Genomic DNA, 19,643 nt, shown 5'->3' on the forward strand with positions numbered 1-19,643 from the left:
ATTCTTTTTTAAACAGTTATTCCAGTGAATTTCCAGCTTAAAATCTGAAGGCAAATTTTTAAGAGGCTGTCAGGTACCAGTATCTTAAAATGTTAAGTTACTACGTACATCCCACCAATTCACAGTTCAATAGCATATATACTACATATTCAAATTTTCAATCTTTTGCAGTACATTAACAAAGTTATTAGGAAAACAGCACTACCATGACTGAAGATTTTACAGAGTATGCACATTTCTGATAGGGAGAGCCATGATCAAGGAGTGGTTTTCTTTAGGAAACAATTCTGCTAAAAAAAAACATAGGAATAGAAGTAATTTAAAATATTCAAGACATTAAATGCAGAACTGTGATTCCATATTGCCATTTTGTATGCTTTTTATTGTAGGATATAAAAACTAACCCCTCATATGTGGAATGTCAAAGCCTGCCATAATTCAGTATCCCACACTATTTTGTTTGTACCAAAAAATAACCAGCAAATGATTTCACCTCTTAAAAAAAGCATTTACACCTAAAAAATGGGATGAGTTGGGATTCCTTCCTTCTAAAAACGTTTCTAGAGCTACTAGAAAACTTACATTTACAAAATAGTTTATAAAAATATTCCTCTGGACTGGGCATGGTGGCTCACACCTGTAATCCCAGCACTTTGGGAGGCTGAGGCGAGCGGATCAGCTGAGGTCAGTTCAAGACCAGACTGGCCAATATGTTGAAGCCCCATTTCTGCTAAAAATACAAAAATTAGCCAGTTGTGGTGGGGGGCGCCTGTAATCCCAGCTACTTGGGAGGCTGAGGCAGGAGGATCACTTGAACCCAGGAGGTGGAGGTTGTAGTGAGCCAAGACCATGCCATTGCACTCCAGCCTTGGCAACAAGAGTGAAACTCCAATTTAAAAAAAAAAAAAAAACAACTCAGAAAATTCCTGTGGATAGTACAAGGGAGACAGGAATGACTCATGAGATAAGGTATATGATATTAATCACACTTGGCTTTTTTTTCCTCTGGCTTTCTCAGTTTAGTTTCTCTGTTTTCTGTAGGTAAATGTTTAGTTTCTTGGTTAGCCACTTCGGTGTATTTTCTCTTTGCCTTCCTTTTCACTTTTGTTTTGTCTGAAGATGTATCCTTTCCTGCTGCCTTTTTTGGCTTCCTTTCCACTTTTGTAGGAGCAGGGTTAGCTGAGAACTGTGCTGGATCTCCACCTGGGCTCTTCCTTCCCTCTCCCTTCAGTTGAGCTGGCCTTCCTTCCTCTTGGATATTTTGGTGGTGGGGAGGCGTGAGAGCCTTTGTGAAGCTAGGCTGCCTGGCTGTTGCTGTCCGGTCTTGTCCCATCCCGTCCTCTCCACTCTTTGCCAGCTATCGAGACCTGCTGCGGGAGTTAGGTCATCTTTAAATTCTCTCGGCAATTTGTAGTTTTTGGTGTGTAGGTCTTACAGATTTTTATCTTTTGTCACATTTTCCCCAAGTATTTCATTTTTATTGATGCTATTGTAATTGTTATTTTTTAGATTTCAGTTGTTCATTGTTAATATGTAGAAATGCAGTTTAATTTTGTATACTGATCTCCTAAAGCTTACTGAACTCACTTGTTTGTTCTAGTCCCTTTGTTATAGATTCCATTGGGTTTTTTACATAGGTAATCATGTTGTCTACAGATAAAAGTTTCCTTATTTTCCATTCTTATTTGGATGCCTTTTATTTCTTTAACTTGTTTGGTTGTATTGACTAGAACTTAATGGTGCAGTGTTGAATGAAAATAGTAAAAACAGACCTATCTGTTTTATTCCTGACCTTAGGTGAAAAGTAGTGGGTCTTTCATTACTTACGATGTTAATTACAGGTTTTTCATATACAGTCATGTACTACATAACTATGTTTCCATTAGCTATGGTCCATATGTATGATGTGGTCCCATAAGATTATAATTACCATATTTTTACTGTACCTTTTCTATATTTTGATATGCAGATTTTTACCTTTGGGTTAAAAGTGCCTCCAGTGTTCAGTACAGTAACATGCTGTACAAGTTTGTAGCCTAGGAGCAATAGGCTGTATCATATCTCCTAGGTGTGTAGTAGGCACTTCCATCTAGGTTTGTGTAACTACAATCTGTGATGTTCACACAATGATGAAGTCGTCTGATGTATTTCTCAGACTCTTGTTAAGTGATACATGTGTATATTTTATGAGATTAAGGAAGTTCTCTCTCTCTTTTTAAAAAGTTTTTATATCTATGTATGTACTTATACAGTATACTAAAGAAAAACTTTTTTAGAGAGTTTCTTTAAAAACTTAAAATTTCATTGAGCCCAAAATGTCATATGACGTTAAGAAAGTTCTCTTCTGTTCCTAGTTGAATAGATATATAAACGTTTAGGGTTCTTACATCTTCTTGATTGACTGACTCCTTGATCATTATGAAATTACCTACTTTCTGATATATTATTTATCTTAAACCAACTTGTCTGACATTATAATACAGTCACTCCAGCTTTCTGTTAGCTAGCATTGGCTTTGAAACAGTTTCATTGATATTTAATTCACATACTGTACAATTCACCCACTTGAAGTGTGTAATTCAGTGGTTTTTAGTATATTCATAGAGTTCCAGAACTTCACCACAACCAATTTTAGAACATTTTGGTCACCCGCTAAAAAAACCCTTATGCCCATTAGCAGTCACTCTCCATTCCCTCTGCTTCCCACTTAGCACCCCTCAACCCTCATCTACTTTCTGTCTCTATAGATTTGCCTATTCTGGACATTTCATGTAAGTGGAATCATACAGTATATGTGGTCTTTTGTGATTGGTTTCTTTAACTTAGTAGAGTGTGTTACAGATTGATCCATGTTGTAACATGTATTGGTACCTCATTCCCTTTTCTCACTAAATATTCCATTGTGCAGATATACCACTTTTTGTTTATTGATTCGGTTGTTGGACATTTGGATTAACTTTTTTTACTATTGTAAATAATGCTACTGTGAACACATACAAGTTTTTTTGTGGATGTATGTTTTTATTTCTATGTATGTACTTATACAGTATGCTAAGTACAACTCTTAGTACAGTGTACTGAGAGTGGAATTTCTGGGTTATGTGGTAAATCTACATTTAATATTTTGTGGAACTGCCAACCTGTTTTCTACAAAAGCTGTACCATTTTGCATTTTTATTAGCAATGTATGAAGGTTTCAGTTTCTCCACATTCTTGGAACACTTGTTATTATCTGTCTTTGTTGAGACAGGGTCTCCCTCTGTTGCCCAGGCTGGAGTACAGTGGTGCCATCATGGTTCACTGCAGCTTTGAGCTCCCAGGGTCAAGTGGTCCTTCCACCTCAGCCTCCCAAGTAGCTAGGACTGCAGGTGTGAGGCACTGTGCCTGGCCTTAATGGTTTCTTTTAAATACTTTTTTTTTTCTAATGAGAAAAGTTTAAAAAAATATCGTACCACATTATTACTATTTCTGATGGTCTTTATTCCTTTTTGTAGATCTGTATTTCATCTGGTGTTAGTTTCCTTCTATCTAAGGAACATCCTTTGACATTTTCTTACAGGACTGGCCTGTTGGTGATGAATTCATTCAGTTTGTGTGTGTCTGAAAAAAGTTTATTTCACTATTTTTATAAAGACCTTATTTAATTTTTTTAAAGCAGTTTTTGGTTCCTCTCAAAATTGAACAGATAGTACAGAGATTTCTTATATACTCTCTGCCCCTACACATGCATAGCCTCCGGCATTGTCAGCATCCCCCATGGAGTGGTACCTTTGTTATAATTAGTGAACCTACATTGACACATCATTGTCATTCAAAGTGTATGGTTTATATTAGAGTTTATTCCTAGTATTGTACATTCTGTGGGTTTGATATCACACAGAGTAGATTCCCTGCCCTAAAAATCTGTGCTCTACCTGTTTGTCCCCCTTCCCCCCAACCTCCGACAACTACTGATCTTTTTACTGTCTCTATAGTTTTGCCTTTTCCAGAATGTCATATAGCTGGAATCATGCAATGTGTATGCCTTTTGAGATTGGCCTCTTTCACTTAATAATATGTATTTAATGTTCCTTCATGTCTTTCCATGGCTTCATAGCTCATTTCATTTTAGTGTTGAATAATATTCCATTGTCTGGATGCACCGTAGTTTATCCGTTTACCTGCTGAAAGACATCTTGGTTGCTTCTGAGTTTTGACAGTTAACGGATAAAACTCCGATATACATGTGTGGGCAGGATTTTGTGTAGATAGACACTTTCAGTTTTTTGTTGTTGTTGTTGTTGTTGTTGTTGTTGTTTTTATGAATACCAAGGAATATTGTTGCTGATCTTATGGAAGTGTATGTTTAATTTTTGTTGCTGTTGTTGAGACGGAGTCTTGCTCTGTTGCCTAGGCTGGAGTGCAGTGACACGATTTTGGTTCACTGCAGCCTCTGCCTCCCAGGTTCAAGTGATTCTCCTGCCTCAGCCTCCTGAGTAGCTGGGATTACAGGCGCCTACCACCACACCTGGCTAATTTTTGTATTTTTATTAGAGACAGGGTTTCACCATGTTGCTCAGGCTGGTCTTGAATTCCTGACCTCAGGTAATCCACCTACCTCGGCCTCCCAAAGTGCTGGGATTACAGGCATGACCCACCACACCTGGCCGAGTATGTTTAATTTTGTAACAAACTGCTAAACTGTCTTCCAAAGTGGCTGTTCCATTTTGCCTTTTCTACTGGCAATGAATATGAGTTCCTATTCCACAGCCTTGCCAGCATTTGGTGTTAGCAGTGGTTTTGGATTTTGGCCATTCTGATAGGTAGGTAGTGGTATCTCGTTTAGTTTGCGTTTCCCTGATGACATATAATATGGATTACCTCTTCATATGCTTGTTTGCCATCTACATATCTTCTTTAGTGAAGTGTCTCTAAAGGTCTTTGGCCCATTTTTAGGTGGGTTGTTTGTTTTCTTGTTAAGTTTTAAGTTTTTTATATATTTTGAATACTAGTCTTTCATTAGATATTTTGCAGATATTTCTTCCCAGTCTGTGGCTTGTCTTTTCATTCTCTTGGTAGTGTCTTTCACAGAGCAGAATGTTTTAATTTTAACAAAGTTGAGCTTAGCAGTTATTTCATGGATCATGCCTTTGGTGTTGTATCTAAAATATCATTACCAATCCTAGGAACTCCAGCGTTTCGCCTGTATTACCTTGTAGGAGTTTTTCAGTTTTTTTTGGGGGGGGGGAGGTGGGGATAGGGTTTTGCTTTTGTTGCCCAGGCTGGAGAGCAATGGCACAATCTTGGCTCACTGCAACCTCCACCTCCTGGATTCAAGCGATTCTCCTGCCTCAGCCTCCTGAGTAGCTGGGATTACAGATGCCTTCCATCACGCCTGGCTAATTTTTTGTTGTTGTTGTTTGGTTGGTTGGTTGGTTGATTGAGATGGAGTCTTGTTCTGTACCCGAGGCTGGAGTGCAGTGGCGCAATCTTGGCTCACTGCAAGCTCTGCCTCCTGGGTCCCGGTTCAGGCAGTTCTCCTGCCTCAGCCTCCTGAGTAGCTGGGATTACAGACATGTGCCAACATGCCCAGCTAATTTTTGTATTTTTAGTAGAGACGGGGTTTCCCCATGTTGGCCAGGCTGGTCTTGAACTCCTGACCTTGTGATCCACCTGCCTCAGCCTCCCCAAGTGCTGGGATTACAGGTGTGAGCCACTGCCCCGGCCTAATTTTTGTATTAATAGAAATGGAGTTTCACCATGTTGATCAGGTTGGTCTTGAACTCCTGACCTCAGGTGATCCACCCACCTCAGCCTTCCAGAGTGCTGGGATTACAGGCGCGAGCGAGTGCGCCTGACCTAGTTTTTTATTTTATTGCATTTAGGACTGTGATTTGTTTTGGGTTAATTTTTGTGAATGAAGGGTGTAAGACCTGTGGTTTAGATTTATTATTTTTTTTGTCTGTGTGTGTCCAGTTGTTCCAGCACCATTTTCCCCCTTTGGACCTTTCTTCTTTTTCCTCTTTTTTTGAGACAGAGTCTCGCTCTTGTCGCCAGGCTGGAGTGCAGTGGTGCCATCTTGGCTCACTGCAACCTCCGACTCCCTGGTTCAAGTAATTCTTCTGCCTCAGCCTCCGGAGTAGCTGGGATTACAGGCGTGTGCTCCACGCCTAGCTAATTTTTGTATTTTTAGTAGAGACGGGTTTCACCATGTTGGCCAGGATGATCTCAATCTCCTGACATTGTGATTCCCCCACTTTGGCCACTCAAAGTGCTGAGATTTCAGGCATGAGCCATCACACCCGGCTTGGACTTTTTTTTTTTTTTTTTTTTTTTATATATACGGATATTTCAATTGGCAAATAAAATTGTATATATTTATGGTGTACAGTATGATGTTTTGAAATATGTGTATATTGTGGAATGGCTGAATCAAGCAACTTAATATACAGATCATCTCATATACTCATCATTTTATGTTAAGCACACTTAAAATCTACAGTCTCAGCAGGATTTCTTTTTTTAAGGCAAGGTCTTACTCTGTCACCCAGGCTGGAGTGCAGTGGTGTGATCGTGGCTCACCGTAGCCTGGAGCTCCCACCTTAGCCTTTCGAGTAGCTGGGACTACAGGCCAGTGCCATGCTGCCCAGCTGATTTTTTGCTTTTTTGTAGAGGCAGGGTCTTGCTATGTTGTCCAGATGAGTCTTGAACTCCTGGTCTCAAATGATCCTCTGTCCTCAGCCTTCCAAAGTGCTGGGATTATAGGTGTGAGCCACCATGCCTGGCTAATCTATTGTCTTAACAGTTTTCAAATGTACAATATACTGTTATGAACTATAGTCACCTTGTTGTACAATAGATCTCTTGAACTTACTCTTCCTAACTGAAATTTTGAATCCCTTCACCAACATCTATCCAGCCTTTCCTGTCCCCAATCCTCCACACTTATTAACAACCATTATACTCCCTACATCTATGAGTTTGACTTTTTTAGATTCCACATAAAAGTGAGATGTTTATGTGGTCTTTCTGTGTCTGCCTTATTTCCTTAACATAATGTCCTCCAGGTTCATCCGTGTTGTTGCAAATGATAGGATTTCTTTCATTTTTAAGAACATTGATCTGTTTTTAAGAACATTGATCTGTACCACACTTTTTTGATCCATTCATCTGAGATGGACACTTGGGTTGATTCCATATCTTGGCTATTGTGAATAATGTTACAGTGAACCTGGGAATGCAAATATCTCTTTGACATACTGACTTCCTTTCCTTTGGTTATGTGCCCAGTAGTGGGATTGCTGGATCATAGGGTAATTCTTTTAGTTTTTTTGTGGAGCCTCCATACTATTTTTCATACTGACTATAATAAATTACGTTCCCATCAGCAATGTGCAAGGGTTTCCTTTTCTTAGCATCCTCACCAACATGCCATCTTTCATCTTTTTTATGATTGTCATTCCAACAGGTATGAGGTAATACCTTATTATGGCTTCAATTTGTATTTCCCTGGTGATGAGTGATGGTGAGCATTTTTTCATATACCTATTGGCCATTTTATGTCGTCTTTTGAGAAATGTCTCTTTAAGTTCTTTCCCTATTTTAAAATCAGATTGTTTTCTTACTATTGAGTTATTTTTGAGTTCCTTATATATTTTGGATAGTATCCCCTTATCTGATGAACGGTTTGCAAATATTTTCTTCCATTGCATAAATTCTCTTCACTCTTTCGATTCCTCTGCTGTGCTTTTTAAAAAGTTTGATGTAACCCTATTTGTCTACCTGCTTTTGTTACCTGTGCTTTTGGGGTCCCATCCAAAAAATCATTGCCTAGACCAGTGTCAGGAAGCTTTTTCCCTATGTTTTACAGTTTCAGGTCTTACGTTTCAGTCTCTAATGCATATTGGATTAATTTTTGTTTATGGTGTGGGATAAGAGTTCAGTTTCTTTCTTGTGGACGTGGATATCTAATTTTTTGAGCCCCATTTATTGAACAGACTGTTGTTCCCCTGTTGTGTGTTCTTGGCACCTTTGTAGAAAAATCAATTAATCATAAATGTATGGATTTACTTCTGGGCTGTTTATTCTGTTTCATTGCTCTATGTGTTTGTTTTCATGCCAAAGACCTTGCTGTTTTGATTACTATAGTGTGTAGCATACAGTTGACCCTTGAACAAGGTCTTGAACTGCTTGGGTCCACTTAAATGCAGATTTTGCCCTGCCTTTACCACTTCTGAGACAGCAAGACCAACCCTTCCTCTTCCCTCCTCCTCAGCTTACTCAACTTGAAGACGAGAAGATGAAGGCCCTTATGATGGTCCACTTCCACTTTATGAATTGTAACTATATTTTCTCTTCCTTACGATTTTCTAAATAACATTTTTTTGTAGCTTACTTTATTGTAAGAATACAGCATATAATATATATATATCATGCAAAATGTATTAATTTAGTGTTTGTGTCATTGCTAAGACTTCCAGTCAATAGTAGCCTATTTGTAGTTAGGCTGTAGGGAAGTTAAAAGTTATATGCAGCTTTTTGACTGCATAGGGGATTGGCTCCCCTGATGCCTGTGTCATTTAAGGGTCGGTTGTATTTTGAAATCAGTCAGTGTGAAGCCGCCTCTGTTCATTTTTTGCTCAAGATTGCTTTGGCTATTTGGGGTCTTTAGTGGGTCTGTATGAATTTTAGGATTTTAAAAAATTTCTGTGAGAAATATCATTGAAATTTTGATAGAGGTTGCATTGAATCTGTAGATTACTTTGGTTAGTATGAACATTTTAATACTGTTCTTCTAATTCGTGAACATAAGAATATATTTCCATTCATTTATTTCAGTTTGTTTCATCTGTGTTTTATATAGTTTTTAATGTACAGGTCTTTCACCTCTTTGGCTAAATTAACTCCTAAGTATTTTATTTTATTTTTGTAACCATCGTAAATGGGATTGTTTTTTTAATTTCTTTTTCAGATAGTTTGTTGTTAGTATATGGAAATGCTACACATTTTTGTTTATGGATTTTATATCCTGCAACTTTGCTGAATCCATATATTATTTCTAACAGTTTATTGGCAGAGTCTTTAGAGTTCTTTCTATGTAAAATCATGTGTTCTGCAGTCAGGGACAATTTCATTTCTTCCTTTTTAATTTAGATGCCTTTTATTTCTTTCTCTTGCCTAATTACTCTGGCTAGGACTTCCAACACCGTGTCGAGTGAAGATGGCAAGAGTGGGCATCCTTGTCTTGTTTCTGATCTTAGAAGAAAAGCTTTCAACTTTTCAGTGTTTAGTATGATGCTAGCTATTGGCTTCTCATATATGGCCTTTATTGTGTTGAGGTAAATACTTTCTATACCTGATTGAGTTTTTATGAAAGGATGTTGAAATTTGTCTCGTGCTTTTTCTGCATCTATTGAGACAATCATACGTTTTTGTCCTTCGTTCTGTTAACGTGATTCACATTCATAGATTTGTGTATGTTGAACCATCCTTGTATCCCTGAGGTAAATCCTATATGTTCATATTGAATGATCCTTTTAATGTGCTGTTGAATTTTGTTAATACTTTGTTGAACTCCAGCACTGTTTATTGAAAACAGTACCTTTGCACCGTTGTATTTTATCCATTTCTTTGTCAAAGATCATTGTACTAGATTTATGAGGTCTATTTCTGGGCTCTCTATTCTGTTTCATTGATCTGTATGTCTGTTCTTTTGCCAGTACCACGCTGTCTTGCTTACAATAAAGCTTGAAGTTGGGTAGAGTCAGTCCTCTAACTTTGTTCTTTTCCTTCAGTATTTTGTTGGCTATTTTGGATCTTTTGCCTCTCCATATAAATTTTAGAATCATCTTGGTGATAGAAAATAACTTTCTGGGGTTGTAATTGCATTAAATATATAGGTCTAGTTGGGAAGCACTGACATCTTGCCAATGTTGAGTCTTCCTGTATAGATAGGAATAATACCTCTCCAGTTATTTAGGTCTTTGATTTGTTTCATCAGAGCTTTGTAGTTTTCCTCATAGAAATCTCATATATATTTTGTTAAATTCATACCTAAGTATTCTGTTTTTTGGGAGTGTAATGTAAATGACACTGTTTTTAATTTAAAATTCCACTTGTTCATTGCTGGTGTATAGGAAAGCAGTTGAATTTTGTATATTAACCTTGTATCATGCAACCTTGCTATAATTGCTTATTAGTTCCAGAGGTTTTTTTTCATTGATTCTTTTGAATTCTTCATGTGGACAACTATGTCATCTGAGAAAAACAGATGGTTTTATTTCTTCTGTTCTCATCAGCATGCCTTTTTCCCTTTTCTTGCCTTAATGAATCCATTAGGACTTGCAATACAATGCTGAAAAGGAGTGGTGAGAGGAAATCTCCTTGTCTCGCTCCTGATCTTAGCAGAAAAGCTTCTAGTTTCATACCATTTAAGTATGATGTTAGCTGTAGGTTTTTTCTGGATATTCCTTGTCAAGTTGAGGAATGAGAATTTTTAAAATCATGAATGGGTGTGGGATTTTTTTTCATATGCTTTGTCTGCATCTGTTGATATGGTTGTGTGATTTTTCTTCCTTAGTTTGTTGATGTGATGGATTTTATTAATGATTTTCAAACGTTGGACCAGTAATTTACATCTGGGATAAATCCCACTTGATCATAGTATGTGATTCTTTTTATACATTGTTGGGTTTGTTTTGCTAATGTTTTGTTGAGGGTTTTGCACCTGTGTTCATAAAACATGTTGGTCTGTAGTTTTCTTATAATGTCTCTGTCGAGTTTTGGAATACTCTGATGTTGGCCTCTACCGAATGACTTAAGAAGGATTCCTTCTGCTTCTATCTTGTGTAGGAGATGATAGAGAATGGGTATAATTTCTTTCCCAAGTGTTTTATAAAATTCACCAGCGAACCCATCTGGTCCTGGTGTTTTCTGTTTTGAAAGTTTATTATTGGTTCAGTTTCTTTTAATACAGGCCTATTTAGATTGTTTCTTGTGTGAGTTATTGGTAGTTTGTGGCTTTCGGGAAAGTGGTTCATTTTATCTAGGTAATAAAATTTGTAGCAATAGAATTGTTCATAGCATTCTTTTTTTATTTTTATTTTTTTGAGACAGAGCCTCGCTGTTACCCAGGCTAGAGTGTAGTGGTGCCATCTTGGCTCACTGCAACCTCTGCCTCCCGGATCCAGGCGATTCTGGTGCCTCAGCCGCCTGAGTTGCTGGGATTACAGGTGCCTGTCACCACACCTGGCTAATTTTTACATTTTTAGTGGAGATGGGGTTTCGCCATGTTGGCCAGGCTGGTCTTGAACTCCTGTCCTCAAGTGACCTGCCTGCCTTGGCCTCCCAAAGTGGTGGGATTACAGATGTGAGCCAGTATACTGTGGCTGGCCAGTATTATTTTATTGTCCTTTTAATCTTCATGAGATTTGTAGTGATTTCTTTCTTTGATTTCTGATATTAGGAGTTTGTGTCCTCTTCTCTTTTTGCTAGTCTGCTTGGCTAGAGGTTTATGGTTTAATTGATCTTTTCAAAGAACAAGCTTTTGGTTTTTATCATTGATTTTTCTCTCTTGATTTCCTGTTTTCAGTTACATTGATATCTGCTCTTATTTTTATTCTTCTGCTAACTTTAGATTTAATTCACTGCTTCTTTTTCTGTTTTTTTAAGGTGATTGATTAGGTGATTTTAGATCTTTTGTCTTTTTTGGTAAATACATTCAATGCTACGAATTTCCCTCTAAGCACTGCTTTCACTTCATCCCACAGATTTTGATAAGTTGTGCCTTTATTTTCATTTAGCTCAAAATATTTTAAAATTTATCTTGAGATCTCTTTTTTAACCTATGTGTTATTAGAAGTGTGTTATTTAATCTACCAAGTATTTGGGTTTTTTTTTTTTTGATTATATTTCTGTTATTGATTTGTAATTTAATTTTATTGTGGCTGGAGAGGAGACATTTTATGACTTGTTCTTTTGAATGTGTTAAGTTTTGTTTTATGGTCCAGAATGTGGTCTATCTTGATGAATATCTGATGTGAGTGTAAAAATGTGTGTTCTGTTATTTCTTCTGTGACATAATCTGTGGATATTCATTATATTCAGTTGATTGATGTTGAGTTCAATTATGTCCTTACTGGTTTTCTCCCTGCTTGATCTGTCCATTTCTGATAGGCGTTGAAGTGTCCAACTGTAATAGTGAATTCATTTATTTCTCCTTGCAATTCTGTCAGTTTTTGCCTACATAGACACTTTGTTTTTAGGCTTATGCACGCTAAGCATTATTATGTCTTTTTATCCTTATTTTTATGACCTTTTTATCCTTATTTTTATCCTTGATAACTTGCCTTATCTGCTGTGTCTGAAATTATTACAGATAACTCCACTTTCTTTTTTTGAGACAGAGTCTCGCTCTGTGGCCCAGGCTGGAGCGCAGGGGTGCGGTCTCAGCTCACTGTAACCTCTGTCTGCCAGGACATGCACCACCATGCCTGGCTAATTTTTGTTTTTAGTAGAGATGGAGTTTTGCTATGTTGGCCAGGCTGGTCTTGAACTCTTGTCCTCATGTGATCTGCCTGCCTTGGCCTCCCAAAGTGCTGGGATTACAGGCATGAGCCACCATGCCTGGCCAACTCTTCTTTCTTTTAATTGGTGTTAATATGATATATATTTCTCCATCTATTTACTTTTAATCTGTGTTTTTATTTAAAGTGGATTTCTTGTAAACCACATCCAGTTGGTTCTTGTTTTTGTGATCCACTTTGACAGTCTCTTTTAGTCTTTATTTTTTGCCAAAATGCTGATTTATGTAGAATATTGAACTGAATATTTCAGTCAATTAAATTAAAATCAGTGAAGGAATACATTGTATAAGCAAAATGATTTGCATTGTGGGACATACTGCGTACTTTCAAGGAATTGTGGGACTAAATGTAAAGGTGTAGAGTGATTATGTTGACAAATATAAAGGTATTTTATAGCTGACCTCTTCTGTTTCCTGCCCTTTCTGTCACCCCTGCATTGTATGCAGGCCCAACTTCTACATGTCAGAACCTGTGTTTCTTTACCTGAGGACTTTCTGTGACCACTGAATTCCAATTTTGCATCTGTGTAGCAGGTTGCAGGTACTAGAAAATTAACATTCCCCAACAACCTTGAACCGATGATGGAAGATGATGTATAAATAATACCCCAGTTCCCTCACCCTTGAATAGGATGACTCCAAGATGTATCTGACAATCTCTTTTAATTGATGCACTTAGACTATTGACAGTCAAAGAAATTGCAAAGATAGTTGGATTGATATTCACTGTATTCATTACTGATTTCTATTTGTTACCCTTGTTTTTTGTTTCTAGTTATGTCTTTCACTCTTTTTCTGCTTTTGTGGTTTTATATATTTGAGCATTTTATATGATTTCCATTTTCTCTTTCTTAGCATATCAGTTGTACTTTTTTACTTTGCTTAGTGGTTGTCCTAGAATGTCCTAGATTGTAAATGTATATTTACAACTACCTCAAATCTGCTTTAAAATAACACTATATACCTCTTCACAGGTAGTGTATCTTACTATGAGATAATCCTGTTTCTCCCTTCCATTCCTTGTATCATTGCTGTTACTCATTTAACTTATACAGAAATATATGTAATCTCATATATATTTACATTAGCATACATAATCAAATGCATTGTTACCATTTTAAACAAAATTTTACCTGCTAAATTAATTTTTAAAATGTTTTAATTTTACATTCACTTATTCATTCTTTAGTGTTCTTCCTGTATATAGATCCAAGTTTCTGACCTATATAATTTTCCTTTTTGCTAAAGAATTTCATTTAACATTTCTTGGAAAGCAGGTCTCCTGACAATAAATTTTGTTAGTATTCTTTTTTTTTTTTTTTTTTTTTTTTTGAGACGGAGTGTCGCTCTGTCACCCAGGCTGGAGTGCAGTGGCCGGATCTCAGCTCACTGCAAGCTCCGCCTCCCGGGTTCCCGCTATTCTCCTGCCTCAGCCTCCCGAGTAGCTGGGACTACAGGCGCCCGCCATCTCGCCCGGCTAGTTTTTGTATTTTTCAGTAGAGACGGGGTTTCACCGTGTCAGGCCAGGATGGTCTCGATCTCCTGACCTCGTGATCCGCCCGTCTCGGCCTCCCAAAGTGCTAGGATTACAGGCTTGAGCCACCGCGCCCGGCCAGTATTCTTAAAAAAATCTTTATTTCATCTCTTCACTTTTGAAGGATGATTTTGCAAGGTTCAGAGTTTCTAGTTTGGTGGTTTTCTCTCTCAACACTTCAAATATTTCACTTCACTTTCTTCTGGCATGTGTGGTTATCATTCTTATCTTTATTCATGTGTAAGTACAGTGTTTTTCCCCCTGTCTTTTAGGATTGTTTTTCCTTTATTTCTGATTTTCTGTTGTTTGAAAATGATATCCCTAGGTTTAGTGGGATTTTTTTGGCCTTTGTCCAGCTTGGTGTTCTCTGGGCTTCCTGTGGTTTTGTTCCCAGACCAAACTGAGGGTTGGGCTGCTATTTCTCGTGGCCCAATAACGAGATGGCAGATCAACTGGGGAGGAAGAGAATTTTTATTTTTGTAACCGGTTACAGGGAGAAGGCCTAGAAATTATTGCCAGACCAACTCAAAATTACAAAGTTTTCCAGATATTATATATACCTTTTAAGCTATATGTCTACATGTAAGTGTGTATTTATCTGAAGACATAAGCGATTAACTTCTTTCAATCTCTAAGGTCCGAGTCTTGAAGATCTTCCTCTGGAGTCTCAGTAAATTTACTTAATCCAGGTGCTGGGGTGATTACCCTTATCTTTTCTCCTGCTCAGGGAGGTTTGGGGCGTTCTTTCAGACCTCCAATAAACTTGTTTGTGGAGGCCTGGGGAGTTTCTTTGTTATGTTTTAAGGCCCAGGAAAGGCCCAGGCAAAACTCTTGGTGGGCTTTTGTTACATTCCGGCCTTTGTATAAGGGCACTGACTTTTTTCAGCTTTTAATATTTAACTTAACCACTCAGTTAGTGCTGCAACAGTTGTTATGGAGCCCTGCATTAGTGAGCCGTGGCCTGCCAGTTTGGTGTCTGATACTAATTTGGGGGAAATTCTCGGTCATTATTGTGTCAAATATTTCTTTTGTTCTTTCCTCTCCTCCTGATATTTCCATTCCATGTTTATTATACCATTTGTAGTTGTTTCAGTTCATAGATACTCTATTCTACTTTTGTCAGTCCTTTTTGTTTTTTTTTTTTTCAGTTTTAAAGATTTTGAATGAGATTTCCTTAAGCTCAGAGATTATTTCCTTAGCTGTGTCTTGTTTACTAAAAAGTCAATCAAAGGCATTCTTCATTTCTGTTGTTTTTGATCTCTTGCTTTTTTTAGTTCTTTTTTAGAATTTCCATCTCTTTCCTTGCATTGCCTATCTGTTCTTGTATGCTGTCCACTTTATTCATTTAAAGCCCTCGGCATATTAATCGTAGTTTTAAATTCTTAGTCCGATAATCCCAATATCATTGCCGTAGCTGAATATCATTGCCGTAGCTGAACTTGCTCTGTTGCTTTAAAATGTGTTTTTTATCTTTTAGTATGCCTTGTATTTTTTTCTTGATAGCTGGACATGTACTAGGTAAAAGAAACTACTGTTAAATAGGTCTTCGGTAGGTGGTTTTAGTATTAGAGTAATGCTGATCTCCTAGAATGAGTTGAGAAGTACTATCTCTGCTTCTGTCTTCTGGAAGAATATGATTATGTGCTGATTAGTATTAAGTTAAATCTCAGAGGGAACTTCCTGTAGATCTTGGGTGTTCTTTCTATGTTATACTCTGCCTTGCGAACTTTAGGTCTCTTGGCCTTCTCAGCTCTGAACTGTTATTTCCTCAAATTCAAGGAGCATCTAAACTCTGTTTGAGTTTACCTTCCCTGCAGTGCAGCCTGGAACTGTCTGCGTAGTAATCTCAGGCAGTAATGGGGCTTATCTTGGGTGTTGCTTTCTGAGAGATCACTGCTCTGTGCTTCTTGTTGTCCAATGGCTGAAACATTATTTTATGTATTTTGTCTGTTTTCAGTTGTTTAGGGTGAGAGAGGGTAAGTTACTGTTACTCCATCATGGCTTGATGAATAAATGTGCTGCCCAGGACTCATAAGAATATAATGGTAATCACCCTAGTTGGCTGACTTTGGAGAGAACTAGTCTCCTTTGCCTATACAAATTAACGGGGCTGCTTTAAAGGTAGTGCTTAAGCAGTCGTCATTTGTTGCCACTGGTTGCTGGATAGGTTGGGAAGGTCAGAAGCCTCAGTCCACCGTCTTTGGAGATTAGGAGGGAAGTATTAAGTCATTTGAACATAGTTTTTATTTTCATTTTCCCTGGTACGTTGTTAGGACTGTCCTGTTGTATACTTTACATAAAGGGATGAGGAAAATGTCCAAGCATGACCCAGCTCCTTTTTCCAACTTTTTTTTTCATGTCATGTAGTATCAGGCCTCTCTTAGTAAGTTTTACCTTATCAAGTGTTGTTTATAACACATTGTGATAGTTAATTGTATTTGATTGTAAGACTATGGAGAAATCTGAAATGGTTACTCATCAGTAAAAGCCGATGACTTTAGAATTTTAAAAATGATTTTCAAAGACTCCACTTTGAATGGGGTGCCTAGTATTTGAATGTTGAACTCCCTTGTGTTAGAATTTACATTTACATTACTACCAATCTTTTATATTTCAGTTATTCAAGCGGAGAAATGTTGCTACAGCAGAAGAAGAAACAGAAGAAGAAGTTATGTCAGATGGAGGCTTTCATGAGGCCCAGATCAATAACATGGAGATGGCACCAGTAAGATAATGAACTCTTTTTGGTGTTTTTGTGATGAAGATATGAGATGTAGATTTCCTTTTGAGTTTTAAAAAAAGGTTAGATGGCTACAAAAAGTACTTGGCATTTCATTTTTAAAAAGAATGTGCTTAATTTCATGGTTCATATTTTGGATGAAGTGCAGTTAAACTGTAAGGATTAATTCTGCTATAAAAACTTATAAAGCTAATTATAAGATAAAATTGTTCTTTAAAAGTTGAATAATAATAGATACCTTATTTATTTATTTATTTTTGAAGAGACAGAGTCTTGCTGTGTTGCCCAGGTTGGAGTGCAGTGGTGCAATCATAGGTCACTGCAATCTTGAACTCCTGGGCTTAAGTGATCATCCTGCCTTAGCCTCCCAAATAGCTGAGACTGCAGGCATGTGCCACCATGACTGGCAAATTTAAAAATTTTTTGTGGAGACGGGATCTCACTGTGTTGCCCAGGTGAACTCTTGGCCTCAAGTGATCCTTTTGCCTTGGCCCCCCAAAGTGCTAGAATTACAGACTTGAGCCATCACACCCAGCCATAAGAGATACTTTAAAGAAAATAATGATTTTTTAATTCATTTACAAAATTGACCTGTTTGTATGATTTAAAAACTTGATTCCACATCAGAACTGTTGGATTTTTCTGTTGTAAACCATTTTGTTACTTTTTTGAAGTTTTAACATGAAGAGATAAAAGTCATGCTTTATTTGTATGGATTAGACCTATCTAGATTTAATTTTTATTTATTCTTTCTGAGAACTTTTGTATATTAAAATGTTCTCTTCTCCCCCACCTTTTTTTTGGTAAATGGTGGCATACTATTCATGGTATTTTGTCGTTTTTGTTTTTATTTCATTTCATAGATCGCCAGTTTACATGAACCAACTTTCTTTGAGAGTTGGGGGGGGTAGTAGTAGTATTTCCTTTGTAATTCAACAGACATAGCCAATGCCATCATTTTGTAATGAAAGTTTCTAGGCCCTTCAGAAAGCTAGTCTTTCCAGTTTTTTAAAAGAGGAACTGTTAAGTGAATATAAAGTGTTTTATGGATTGTATTAGTCAGGGTTCCCCAGAGAAACAGAACTACTGAGAGAAAAAAATTTAGTTTAAGAAAGTAGCTCATGTCTTTGGGAGCTGGCAAGTGTGAAATCTGTAGGGCACACTGGCCCAGTATAAATTCAGGTTAAGAGTTGATGTTGTTGAATCCCTTTTTCTTCAGAAAACCTAGTCTTTGCTCTTAAGGGTTTCAACTGATTGGATGAGGCCAACTTGCATTATGGGGCCGTCTACGTCAAGCATACTGGTTTAAATTTTAATCACATCTAAAAATTAACACTCACTGCAACATCTGGACTGGTGTTTGATTAGATAACTGGATACCAGGATATCATAATCCAGTCAAGTTGACACATAAAATTAACCATCATAGTCTACCCCTTGCCAGTTGGTATCCATACACATCTCCTTACACCATATACTTTGTCTCAAATAAAGGTAACAGCAAAGCTGTACCTTATCTAAGATTACAACATTTTTTTTTTTTTTTGAAACGGGAATCTTGCTCTGTCACCCAGGCTGGAGTGCGGTGGTATGATCTCGGCTCACCGCAACCTCTGCCTCCCGGATTCAAGTGATTCTCCTGCCTCAGCCTCCTGAGTAGCTGGGACTACAGGTGTGCGCCACCACCCCCAGCTAATTTTTTGTGTTTTTAGTAGAGATGGGGTTTCACCATATTGGCCAGGTTGGTCTCGAACTCCTGACCTCATGATCCACCCGCTTTGACCTCCCAAAGTGCTGGGAATACAGGCGTGAACCAGCACATCCAGCCAGATTACAACTTTCTTTTGTGCAACTGAAAATATATAGATGGTTCTTGACTTATGAGGGTTCAAGTCAGGATTTTTCAACTTTACAGTGGTGTGAAAGCCATATGCAATCAGTAGAAACTGTATTTGGAATACCCATACAGTCACTCTGTTTCTCATTTTCAGTACAGTGTTAAGTAAATTACATGAGATAGTCAGCACTTTATTATAAAATAGACTTTGTGTTAGATCATTTGTTCAGCTTAGGCTAATGTACATGTTCTGAGCATGTTTAAGGTGGGCTAGGCAATGAAGTTTGGTAGGTTGGGTGTATTAAGTGTATTTTTTACTTACGATGTTTTCAACTTATGATGTATTTAGTGGGGCATAACCCCATTCATTGTAAGTTGAGGCACATCTGTAGTTACTCTGCAGAAGAGGATACAAAATCTTTGGGTGATGTTCACTCCTGTCCTTGATAGCCTGTGACTTAAATATTATAATGTAAAGTTAACAGTACTTAAATAGTGTGATGTAAAGTCAGTACAGCTTGCTATAAGAGGATAAGAGAGGGAAGAAAAAGATATTTGCTTAATGTGTGTGTGTATATATATATGAATGTGTTTATGCAAACATATTCATAACAAATCATATAGAAACCTTTAGGAATGAGTCTTGCAATTTTGAAAATACTTTTCTGATTCTTGAGTAGAATGTTTCATATATTCCCCTATGAGGATTTTTAGATATTGCTTACCAGTCATCCAGCATTTGCAGCTTAGTGCAGCTTTCTTTACAATTCATCTTGTTGACTGTTACCCTTCATGAAATAAGAACTTTGTTTCTTTGTGACAAATAACCCTGAGAAGAAAATTAACTGCTAATACTGGGGATGAGTTATGGTGGGAAATGGAAACATTCTAATAAAGCAAGGAGGTAGTGGGAAACTGGAAAGTTTTAATATAACAAGAAATAAATTTTAAATAAGTTTAAGAGTCAGCT

General features: G+C 37.4%; 1 protein-coding gene across 1 annotated transcript in view; it reads left to right on the top strand.

Annotated features, from left to right (window-relative positions):
- KPNA1 (karyopherin alpha 1 (importin alpha 5)) overlaps positions 1-19,643 on the top strand; it is a 76,906-nt gene that overhangs the window by 11,759 nt on the left and 45,504 nt on the right. The window contains exon 2 of the mRNA XM_011971570.1: positions 16,714-16,821. Coding sequence (XP_011826960.1) covers positions 16,714-16,821 — 108 coding nt within the window. The remainder of the gene's footprint in view (positions 1-16,713; positions 16,822-19,643) is intronic.

This window comes from Mandrillus leucophaeus, unplaced genomic scaffold (assembly GCF_000951045.1).
Source record: "Mandrillus leucophaeus isolate KB7577 unplaced genomic scaffold, Mleu.le_1.0 Scaffold123, whole genome shotgun sequence".
In the NCBI taxonomy this organism is placed as follows: Eukaryota; Metazoa; Chordata; class Mammalia; order Primates; family Cercopithecidae; genus Mandrillus; species Mandrillus leucophaeus.